Here is a 12,500-nt window from a genome sequence, read left to right on the forward strand (position 1 = left end):
TAAATAGAATCTATAGGTTTTCCTGATATTAAATCCTGCTTAGCACTAACCAAGCTTCAAGGAACCCATCCTAGAATGCTAGAAATGCAATATTCACGGTTGAAAATTTAATCATAGTCAATGCAGGTTGGGTGTATCCCTTTGATTAGTGCTTTTGTGCTAAAGAGAAGCATAACAGTGGATCTAGGCAATAGTCAAAAGCAACTACCGGTAGTTTCTTGAGTGCTTAGGAAACTCCCAGTTGCAGCCATAACCCAACAATTAGAGCATGCAGTCTGAGCTGTAATTATGATAATAAACCCACTCATGCCAATGACAGTCAAAATATCTTGATAATTTTGATTCTCACCACCATCACTGTCTTAGCCAATCAAAACGATTTTTTGTAGAGACACTGTTAAAGTTGCCCAGGATTCTGTGCAGAGGGGAACAATAGCCCGTGCTCAGCCACCCCCCCCCCCCCCCCCCCTTCCTTCCTTCCTAGAGCAGGCGGCTGTACGCAGGCTAAGGGAACAATCAACTGCTTACTCTGTACCCTGCAAATTTACTGTCAAAGCATTTACATCAAAGAATTAAACCAAACACCAATTTGGTACATGTTTGAATTACTATAACATGCTTGCCAAACCAACCACACAATAGCTTGGGATGACTCAAAGATTGCCACGAGCAACCAGCACTTACTGTCAACTCTCCTTTAATGAAACTTTGATGATGATGGCCTCATATCACTAGACAAGTCTAAGTGCTGAAAATGTCAAGTCTTGAAATAACTCTTTAAGTGACTCGTCAAACCAGAATATCATCAAACCGTTAAATTTTGTACTAACAGAAATGTTGTTTGCCATAATCAGCACCATCTGTGGGTTTTTGACAAATCAAAGTGACTTAACCCATTCACTCCTCATGCAGGCACCCGAGGATGTGCCCCCAGTTGACAAGTAAAATCGCCTGGCATAAGACAGAGTAAAATCTGTTAAGTCTCACTCCCAAGGGTCAATGGATTAAGTTACTTAAAGTAAATATTTTTCATTCGTACCACCTTGTTGGTTTTAAGAGGCTAAAATTTGGTTTTATCAATGTAGTTGATAATGTAAATTGGCCACGGTACAGAGATTCTAAAGGCTGACATTTTCGAGCGTTAGCCCTTCGCCAGAGCAATTCGAGGAATTGTGGGTTACGTGTAGTCTTTATAGTAGAGTAGGAGCTATGCTATTCCTATTTTTCACGTTGCCATGTTACCACCAATAGCATACACTGTAGCTCCTACTCTACTATAAAAACTACACGTAACCCAGTAAATTCCTTGATTCGCTCTGACGAAGGGCTAACGCTCGAAATGTCAGCTTTTAGAATCTCTGTACGGTGGCCAATTTACAGTTAATAAAACCAAATTTTTGTATACTACTTCCCCACCGACGCAGCACCACAGTTTCTTTAGAAACTACCCCCTTCATTTAAGAGGCTAAAGTAGGGGATATCCGATAATCAAAACTTTTCATAACATTTTTTTTTCAGAACAGCCTTACATTATCACATTCCAAAATGCATTGTACAACAAAATTTATTTCTCCAACTGCAACTTTCTCAAATCTACACAGCAAAAGTGTGAGTATGGTTTTATGAATTACATGTACATGAAATGTCTGTGTGTTGTTAGAAATCAAGATTTTCTTTTACTCAAACTACAGCAGCAGTTTGAATGGGTGTTTAAAATGTGAATGAAGTGTCATTGTGATCCCCAGACCTCCAAAATGGTCTTGATTTCATCAATCAAAGTCTTGATTCATTTTTTATGTCACATTGTGCTGAAGTTTTGAAAATACTTAATTTTCAAGGATAACAGTCCTTGATAGCTGTGCTGTCTTTAAAGCTAACATTGGTTATCCTATACAGAAAATTATTTTAGCCTTCAAAACATATATTTCATGACTCTTGCCCTTGCTGATGGTGTACAAATGTACAACCTCCTTCTTGAGGTCTTTAAGGTATTAATAATTAATTACATTACACTTTCCTTATTATATAAAATTAGTTTTTACATTTCCTTCCGACATCATTTTGATTTTATTGCAGGTTAGATGTGTAGATGTATCAACAGGTGGTGGGCTTGGTGTTTTGTCTGGAGATGATGGTACTTTGCTTGTATGGGATACTGGCAATGGTGTTTTAAGGGTATGGTAAAAACATTTTAAAGTGTACATGACAATTTTTTAAAATCCTGATAGTCCTTTTAACATGGAAAAGAAAAGAGATTAATTCAAAGAGCATTTTCTCCATTTCACTGTTGGAAAATAAAAATGGAAATCACTGGGTAACTACAGTGTACATGTACTTGCAGTCACGTCAAAAATGATTTGAAACTGAGATCTGGGAATAGGCAACTTTTAGGTCATCTTGTGAAAACATTCTGCAGAATTCACCATTAATTGAAATATTTCTTGATTTATGGAAAAGAAAATGGTTTTTGTTTGTGTGTAGTAGGCAGTTTTCTAAAGTCCTGTTGGCTGTGAGATTGTGAATACCAATTTGCTTCAAATTGATAACCTTGTAATAACATCTTTTGATGGTAGAATGTCTTCCAGATAACATCCCAGGGTAAAAAAATATTAATAATCTCTAAGTCACTGTAGGCCTCTGAGGGGAATTAAGGTAATAGTTTTTTACTTATTGAGGGCTATTTGCGGAGGCAGGATTATGTTTTTGCAAATTTTGGCAGTGTAGCACTTACACGGCCAGCGTTTGCAAGAACATAACCCTTCCTTGTACCTGTACATGTTCACTACCGTGACTTTAACATTTTCAGTTCCCACCCGAAGGTCGTGGGTTCAATTCCCACCCTGGTCAGAGTTTTTCTCTGTCCTTGTGCGGGCCCATTTCCATTAGTAGGGCTATTTGCTCACATGGTTCCTATGGGGTAGAAAGTTAGCACTTCACATTACACTCTAATCAGTTAAGTCTATTTGCAGAGGCAGCTTGAAGGACACATTTCAGATGTGGACACTTGTCGGTTCTTTCCTTCTGGAAAAGTGGTTCTGAGTGGTGGAGCTGATTTGCGGCTTAAAATCTGGTCCACTGAAGATGGAAGTTGCCCTGTTACATTGAAAGGCCACACAGGAGGTTTGGATTCCATTGTTTTTCAGCAAATATCCACAGTTTCCTTACCCTACTAGAGGCTGTTTGAATTTCTGATAGATGGGAGTGAGATGAATGTTGCATAGAGTAATATGGTTTTGACATGGCACATCTCAAGTGACTGATAAAGTGGTCACACTAAAAAAGTTACTCTTTAAGAGGAAATAAATATTTTGAGGCACTATGTTTAATAGGTGTGTTGTGTAGAAGGTCAAAGTTCTTTATTGTGTCATCTTCAACTTTTGTCTGTTGTGTGAAATCCAATGCAAAAATTGTGTTGGCTCTTTTGGGTTGTATAGTATAATAGTGGTAAATAACTATTATAATAATTAAAGAATTTATTTTATTAACCCTTTCACTGCTGTGGGGTTCCCCATTGACGAGTAAAATCGTCTGGTGTTAGACAGAGTAAAATCTTATAAGTCTCAGTAGCCCTTACAGGAGTGAAAGGGTTAATTAATGGGGACATAGTTTTTGCGTGAACCTAGCTGTTGTTAAAGAGCTGACCATTTGTTTCCTCAGGTTGTGAGAACTTTGATAAATGTGTTCTCTTTTAATCTTCCATAGGTGTTGTTGATACAGCCATAATAGACAGGGGAAGAAATATTTTATGTATGTATTTACCACCCATTACAGTATCTGAGCTGATTACATTTTTCATAATGAGCATACTCTGCATAGGCTCTTCTTTGAGATTTTAGAAGTGTTTTTTGGAAAAATTGAAGGAGTTGTGATGTGCATCATAAGTCACTAGGCTTGCTGCTGAGACGATTTTTTTGGAATCTGCATATTGTGCACAAAATTTATTTAGTAAATAATTAAATGCTTACCAGTATGTGCTGGGTGGCATTTTTGTAATACAAAGGCAGACTGACATTTTAAGTGCTAAAAATTTAAACCTTAACCCTTACCTTCCGAAGAGTGACCTAAGTGTCTAGATCTTACTGTCAGACTTCCAGACTGTCTAATATAAGATGATTTTATGTGTCATTGAAGGCCAGCTCAGGGATTAAAGGTTTAATTCTTTAAGTTCATTTTTGAAAGATAGATTGACATGGTCATTTGTCATTAATTTTTTTTGCTCATGCCATTAGGAATGATTAGATTTTTGTTTATTACAGCCTGCTCAAGGGATGGTTCTGCACGTTTGTGGGATTGTGGGGAGGCTAAGTGTCTGGCAGTTGTGTCTAAGAGTGATTGTCCTGTAAATTCATGCGCACTGATGCAGCTTCAGGAGATGAAAAATGGCGCATCAGATACACTACACAGTAAGAAAATAAACGACCACTGTATCTTTAAAGCAGGCAAGCAAGAATAATTGAGGCTTTCTGATTGCAAGGGTGCTAAATGAAAGCAACTTTTAGGCTTTTCTCAGAGCGTTTGTGGAGAAATTGTAATAGTTTTGATTTTCACATTTAAGGCACATCTTTGAGTAAATTTTTCAATTTTGACTGTATCCTTTACTATCGTATATTTGGGTAGTTACTATATATGTCCATACCAAGAAATTTGAGGGTGAATTATGATTTCACTGAAAAAGGAAATGTTCTTTTATTTTTAGTTTACAGATGGAGATGACAGTTAAATTTTGCATGGATAATTTCTTAAAAATTGTACACAAATCAGAGATAAAAAGAATCTTGGTCAACGTTTAACAGTACTTCAGTTCAAGACTTCCTGTGCAAATCCTACCAATCTTGATCAAAAAAAAAGTAAAACAACGATAACAACAACAACAACAACAAAATTATAGTCTATATTAAAAGAGACAATAATTTGCTTAAAATTGTCCAGTTTAGTGCAAGGATCACTTTTCCCTTTCGTCTATAACACACACCTCAAATATATACATTTATTTGATTTAAAATTGTCTTTGAGCTGACTCTACCTGTCTCTCCACAAGTAGGGTCATGTTACAAGAAGTCAATTTGCCAGAGACTTAGAAAATTCAGCAAGAACAGGGAAGAGGGAATGTAGAAAATGTTGGAGGATCCACTCAGTCCGATCTGGTGACAGGTCGACTCAGTTGATCAGATGGAGTTGATCCATTCAGATTTTTTGCCCTCCCTATGAATGTGTTATCTTTGTCACTTGCGACCTAACTTCCAGTGAGATAGATCCAACGTTCGTAACCTGACTCTGACTCTGATGGTACAGAAACAGTCATACTCATGTGACTTCTTTAAGAACGAGGAAGGTTTACTACTTTGTCTTTTGTGCGACCTGACTTCTGGTGACATGACCTGTAATAGCCAAGACGTGTCGATTCTACCCGATTTGGATCATTTACGATGTAGATTCAGATTGAGTATATTGGACTTGGATGCGGAGGAGCGCTTACATGACTTGCAGGCGCTTTTTGCCAGTATCTTCTAATATTGTTTTGACTTACATTGTAGGCATTAATTTGTATAATAGCAGATGTTCTTCATTTCATTCCTGCTTTTCCTTTGCAAGGTGAACATGAGGTTGGAACTGATGGTAAATTGTTGTTGCTAGCAATGGAGGATGGCTCTTTTGATGCTGTTGATATTTATAATAGAGAAAAGGTACCTTTCAAACAAAGTAGCATTGAGAGATAAATATAGGTGACTTAATATTATTGTTGAGAGAGACCTTTTCCTTGAAAACTGTACAATCGACCACACAATAATTGAGCTCCCCCAACAAAAAACAAAATATTTGTTCCTGTTTTTAAAAACACGGAGTCAGGTGGATGGCGAAAAGGCAGAGCAAAAGTCTTGGTTAGAGAATTTCATTACAAAGTGAAAATTGTGAACAAACAAAGTACACGTTCAAATGAAATAATAATTGTTTGTATGAGAAAAATTCTGGCTTGAGTGAAATTGGAAGGAACGGCACTATCAGAGCAGTCTGACTACCAACTGAGTAAATTTATAATGTTTAGGTGGTAATGCATAAGAGAATGGAAATAAAATAAATTAAATCATTTACATATAATGCTGAGTACCATGACGGACAATTGCATGTAGGAAATTTAAACAGTTGCAAGAACTGTATTTTTCCAACACTTCTCTTGTTTTCCTACATTTTTTTTGTAAGGTGTTTCATTTTAAATGTCCATCAGCTGTAAACTGCTGTACATTTGTATCTGACCATGAAGCTGTAGCTGGAACAGAAGATGGATCCCTTTGGATAATAGACATCAGATCGGCAAGGTCCGTAATATTACTCTTAATAGAGTGTGGTTATTTTTTTCTTCCAACTACTCTTGTCAACTCCTTCGATTTAACTATTGATGGACGTAACTCCTTACATGGCATCTTATGCTGCTTTGCTTTGCTTTATTCAAAGAATTCCTGCATTGCAAAGCACTTTGTGACTTAATTTCGGAAATGGACCCATTGTTTGCTTAATACCAATTCAGAATGCAGACCGTTTTGGGGATTCTTTACGTAAAAACAATAAAGTAACCCACCGTTGAAGTCTTGGAACTATGCCGGGCTTCACTGAATTGGACATCCATTGTTTGCAGGAAGGGAAGCCCCCAAAATGAACTTTATTATGGCTTATAGTGTAATATATAATATGCAACCTACAGTAGCTCTCCTGGAGAGGGACCTAATGGTTAAAAGGTCCAAATACTGCCAGGGGCTCTTATTTTCAGTCCTTTCACACATTGCCAAGCATGTTGTGGAGAGTACTACAAGCTTATTTTTAAAGGATAAGGTAATTTTTTAGTCGGTTTTTATGCAGAATATTCAGGTAGCAATTGAGTGTAAGCTGTTTGTTGACGAATCCTTTGACGGAGTTCCTCCAGAAGAGTAACTTCATGGTTTCTTTTTCAGCTCTCCTGTGGGTGTTTTCAGACGATCAGCGTCACCAGTACTTTCTTTTTCGATGTATGGTACTCCTGGAGTTGTTTCTTCTACTGGTGAGTGAATGTCACAATACAGCCTGTCAGACCTTAGGGCGGCCATTTTTTCAATGCACGAATCAGCTAACCCGAGGTCTTTTTATCTTTCGCACCAGCTTAGGTTCAAAATTGAGGTATTGATTAAAGGTGGGAATCGTGACGTCATTGCTCAATATGACCACTCGTGTTACATACAAAAAAATTAATTCTACGAGTGTTTTAGTTCCCCGGTTAGCCACTCCCGTCCGTATAATAAACCATTTACGATATTTATTCACAGCAATTATTAGTACAAGTCTTATGCTAAGCTTCGTTGCCGATTCCGTCATAATTTACAAGATGAATACAGTGGTGGATCTAGGGGAAGGGCCCGGGCCACTTTATTTTGGCCAGTAACCAATGAATGTATTGACGTGTTTTGACAGTAACTCAGTGAAAGCTGAAAATGGAAGTACATCAAAGTGTCAGCATCGATTTTCTACTTGCAGGAGATGGTTCATGCTTCTTCTGGAGTTCTGAGCTTTTAAGGCAAACAAGAGAAGCTGAGGTCATTAGTTGGGAATTAATCGGTCCTGATTGTGACCCTGTTTACAGGGTAAGCCACTCAAGTAATGCCATTTACACTGCCTGCCGGGACGCCAAAATTAGAAAATATATCTTGGGACAATCTGAACTTCCAAGTTGAGATTCGTGGAGCGTCTTTCATTTGTTGAACGGAACACTGCAACAAAGAATGGTTGGAATTTTCTAGAAGCCACGCATTGAAGCCTTGAAGTGATGCAAGAGAAAGTAATAACAATGAATTGGAGGAGAATTTTTTTTAATGCCCAGTTGATGAGGAAAGGGATAAGTTGTTGTAGGTGTAATGAGTGCTCAGGTGAAATCTGTTTTACTGCACTTAGGTCAAAATGGGTTTCCCTGCTAGCGCTGTGAGGACTTATTTCTTTTAGCGTTTCTTGGGCTGGCTCGCTTTGATCCATCCGTCTTCCACAACCTTGTAGATTATTGGACGGCACTCTTCAAACCGCATGCCCCACGATATGTTTGCTTACATTGACTTGAGCCTGCTGTGTTCCGGGCATTCCTTTAAAGACATTTATTCCGCTGTTGTCGAGTGATATCATTCAACAGGAAGTATTATAAGAGGATTCAGTCTTCACTGGCGAAAAATGTCTGCGCATGAGTCGCGCGATATCCCACGTGACGCGTTTCCGGGACTATCATTGGCTCTCGCGAAAAAAGCACTTCCGAGAAGAACAGAAAAATGGCTGCCGGTTGAGAATAGGTAGCTTGTTGGTTTCCGTTCTTTTTAGAGCGATCAAGGCTAGTTTTAACGCCAGTTTCAAGTGGAATGTATTCTTAGAGAACGTCTATGTTGTGTAAATCGTTTGAAAGTCCAATCCAACCAGCATCCTCGGAAAATTTGCTCCTGGAAAAATTTATTTCGTGGGAAAAGAGCTGCGAAACAGGTGAGTTTTTTGCGCAATTTTTAATGTGGAAAGTTTGTTGCCACCGGGTACAAAAAGTTACTGTAATGTGCAGAAAGGAGGATTCCTAAGGTTTCCGTTCATGTGTGAATTGGCTTGTACCAGGTGGCAGGGAAATGGCAATATTGTTCAGCGTGAAGGTTATTTTTTTCTGCGTTACACCTTACGATCGGCACCTCTACATGAATGATCAATGATTCGAATTACGGTTGTTTCGCCCGAAAGCCTGTTCGCCCGACGCAGATTCGCCCGAAGCTAAAGATGATTCGCCCGATGATACCAATCAATGATACTAACAAAATTAGGACAAGGAACGTGAGTTATTCGATTCCTCGCCAAAGATTCCTTATTGACTTTTCGCCAGTTTGATAGAAAGTGCCATCAAATGTTCCCACAGGGCTCGAAATTAACCTTTTTTGCCCAGGTGTCAGCTGGCGACAAAAAAAAAAATTAATGGGAAAAATTTGGTCGCCAACTTACGTAATATATGACTTACGTAAGAACAATGATTTTAAATGTTACTTTGCATGCAAGGAAAGTCATAATTATTAAACAGCCAGAAAAAAAAAAACAACAGCACGAGAAAGACCTCTAAAGCCACTGTTGTTTTCGGCTTTCGTCTTAAGTTTGGTGATGGTGTTCTTTACGGTTATTTGAGATGGACCGAAGTACAGAACGTTTTAAGTACGTGTTTTCCGTCGCTAGGTAAACATGGGTCCTTTATCCTTGCTTTTCACCTCTTTAAAACGTAGTAATTTATTCTCCTACGGCTTGCTTGGCAAGCAACCTACCTTTATTGCGAGTTAAGGTAATTCCCTTGAAATTGTTCTACTATCAAACTTTTTTGGAAACTTGGCATAACTAACATTCATGATATGAACATTAGAAAAATGCAATAAAAAAATGGGGTCACCGTGCTTGTTTACGCGTCAGCAGGATGTTAAAATGGGGTATTTTTATTGTTTGCGCGTTAAAAATTCCAATCACCTTCACACAGAATTAAGTCTTAGTTTCTTCAAAGACAAAATTGTATTTTGAAAATAAAGCTTCTTTTATTCACATAAGCAGTATTGCTTCATTTACGCCGTTCTTGATTGCCTGGTTGTGGGAATAGTGCACTGTGACTTTTTGGGACAGCTTCGTGGTGAGCTTGAAGTCCTCGCCTTGGGTAAAATACACCAAGTACGGAACTGTTTTCTGAAAAAAATTCATGTTTTACTATCAAACTTTTTTTCTTCTTCATATATGTTCTTTATTAGACTGTTCTTAGCAAATACCTGAAAAAAAAATCTGGGGTCACCGTGCTCGTTTGAGAGACAAGGAGCAGTTCTTTCGCCATCAGGCTTAGTTTGAGGGAAATCTCTTACGTTTTGTACGCGCACGTGCTCATGTGCGCGCGCTAATAAGGCGAAAATCGTGCGCAGTAGGAATGCGCAATGCAATACTAAGGAATTACCTTAACACAATATACGCAATAGTACAATTTCTCGGCCTAGGCCCCCACAGAACAATAATGCTTGTGCCAGTCTCCGACCGGGATAAAATAAAAAGAGCGGCTCCGCGGTTTCAGTGGCCTCTAGAATCAGAAGAAGTTGGTTTCTTAACCCTTTAAGCCCCGAGGGGTTCCCCATTGACGAGTAAAATCGTCTGGCGTTAGACAGAGTAAAATCTATAAGTGCCATTTGGCACTATCGGGGCTGAAAGGGTTAAAGTATTTTCTACCAATATTTATCTCCATTTATTAACTACCTTGTGTAGTCAATTTTGCAGGTGTCCGCTTTCTAACAGAGGGGACAAGTTCTCCAACCTAGTTTCCGTTAAGGACACAGGTTGCTTTTCGAAGGTTCCATACAACTTGCAAACTCATCATGTGATGTCTTGGTTCATTATCAATATATTATCAAAACCAAGCTAGTTCCGAGGAGGTCCTTCGGTAATTTCGCTAAATCAACGTTTTCAGCATTCACAACTGACGATGGAATTAAGCTGCGACTGACGACGTAATTAAGCAGTGTACACTGGGTTGCCTGTGGTACGTGTTACACAAAGCCCTTCCTGTTTTGGAGACGGGTGATCAGATAAGGGTGCGAATGGGGAACAGCTGGAAACCAGGAAGAATCGTGCAACACGCAGAAACGCCCAAATCTTACGAAATCCAAACAGATGAAGGAAAAACATACCGTCGAAATCGACGAATGTTGATAAAATCTCCAGAAGACGATCTCTCATCAATAGACGGCCAATTTGCTTCTAACTCACCGACAACCAGTACACACGAACGCCCACATTCCAAGGGACCGGTGGACAAAGTGAGCCCATTAGTGGAGGGGCCTACAGTAACATTGCCTCAGCCTGAGGAACTGTGCTACACAGATGAAGATACTGAAGAGACAACCATGACTTCCAGTGGTAGAGTTGTTCGGAAGCCATTGCGTTTCAAGGACTATGTTCTGGAGTGAAGATCACTCTCTAAGTATTTGACGTTGGCAGTTTTTGAACAGTTGTATGAATTTGCTAGTTGTTGTTGCTGTGTGACTCAATGAGTTTATACAGTTTTTTATGTTCTTTTGTTTTTCTGCATGGCTGTTTCGTTTTTATTTTAAGGGGAAGGTTGTAATGATCAGCGGTAGTACTCGTAAGGACATGTGGGGTCTGGAAGCCATTGATGGATTAAAACTGTTAGTGTTCACTTCGTATCTATGTTTTATCCGTTTGCATCGACTTTAAATAACGAGATTATGACAGCAATCACTGGGCGGCGAACGTACCTGAGTTAAATGGAACACGTTTTTCACGCGATGGAAATTTCCACCGAAATTTCCGGAAATTTTTTGTAAATGGAAAACGCCCCATAAAACAATGGTAGGTAGTGTTCAATTCTCCTTTATTTATTGGTTTCACGTTATGATTGTTGTTATGTACCAGTTTAAGTCATTTAAATATCGTCGGGCGAATCATCTGTAGTTCCGGGCGAATCTCCGTCGGGCGAACAGGCTTTCGAGCGAAACATCCGGATACCAATGATTCGATCAGATATGAATTTGATTTTGAATGTGATTGTCTCATTGGGAACGTAACCCTAGTATCAAATATTTTAAATAGCTGCTTTTAAGGTCATTTATATTCCCTTTTCTGGTGAATGTCTAAGTTATTATACTTTTTAGCAGTCACAACTCAACGATCCTTGCGTTCAAGTACGGTAGTTACCAAGTTATGGATTTGCAATTAATTTGAGTTATCAAAATCCATGTTAGTTAAAATAATGTTTGGAAGAACAGACTTGTAGGTACAGATGTATATAGGTATCTATAGATTCAGGTTTTTTTAGACTATTGTTTTCTGGAAGCTTTAATTAATGATGTAATTTTGGTTTTAGGGGACTGTCATGTGTTATTGGATCAAGGAAATTCTGTTTTGAGTCAAGTATGGTTGACAGTGGATAGTTGTTCCTGAAAAGGCTGAAAGGAAGCTTTATTGCCTTGGACGTTTTTTGCTTACACCCCACATGTTTGTTCTTTTCTTGTGGCAAAATTTATTAATATATTATGTGATTTGGAGCTGCAGCTAGAAACAGTGTCACATGCATAAGGTCTCATTGGGGTTGATGGTAGTAAAATAATTTTGGTAAAAAATATGTTTAGAGTTTTTATCATAACTTCTCATCTTGGTCCTGCTGGACTTCAAACGTGCTCTACCATTTTGCACAAGGAAGTTGTCAATCAACCGTTACCTTTTGGTGTATTTGCAATATGATCTTTTGGATAGCAATTGATTTATTTTTCTCATTTCTTATGTGTAGATATCCTATGTCTGTCACATACTGTAGTTAGTTTTAAGCTTTTATGTCCTGTAGGGTCTCTTTATTATAGTTAGCACATGACCCCACAAGCATGTGTTATTGCTTTACATTGATTGTGTTTGAATAAAGGATATTGTTGTCTTGTCTTGTAGATAATGCAAAACAGCCTCAGTTGTATTTGCATTATTTCTGAATGTTACTC

The 12,500-nt window shown here is 38.4% G+C and overlaps 1 protein-coding gene across 1 annotated transcript in view; it reads left to right on the forward strand.

Moving 5' to 3' along the window:
* LOC138054432 (proteasomal ATPase-associated factor 1-like) overlaps nt 1-12,500 on the forward strand; it is a 17,034-nt gene that overhangs the window by 1,491 nt on the left and 3,043 nt on the right. The window contains exons 4-13 of the mRNA XM_068900874.1: nt 1,519-1,608; nt 2,077-2,175; nt 2,970-3,120; nt 3,703-3,747; nt 4,257-4,403; nt 5,593-5,684; nt 6,199-6,314; nt 6,945-7,030; nt 7,501-8,481; nt 11,876-12,500. The exon at nt 11,876-12,500 is cut by the window's right edge and continues 3,043 nt beyond it. Of these exons, the coding sequence (XP_068756975.1) occupies nt 1,519-1,608; nt 2,077-2,175; nt 2,970-3,120; nt 3,703-3,747; nt 4,257-4,403; nt 5,593-5,684; nt 6,199-6,314; nt 6,945-7,030; nt 7,501-7,697 (1,023 nt within the window). The 3' untranslated portion in view covers nt 7,698-8,481; nt 11,876-12,500. The remainder of the gene's footprint in view (nt 1-1,518; nt 1,609-2,076; nt 2,176-2,969; nt 3,121-3,702; nt 3,748-4,256; nt 4,404-5,592; nt 5,685-6,198; nt 6,315-6,944; nt 7,031-7,500; nt 8,482-11,875) is intronic.

The sequence above is a fragment of the Montipora capricornis genome, chromosome 6 (assembly GCF_036669925.1).
Source record: "Montipora capricornis isolate CH-2021 chromosome 6, ASM3666992v2, whole genome shotgun sequence".
NCBI lineage: Eukaryota > Metazoa > Cnidaria > Anthozoa > Scleractinia > Acroporidae > Montipora > Montipora capricornis.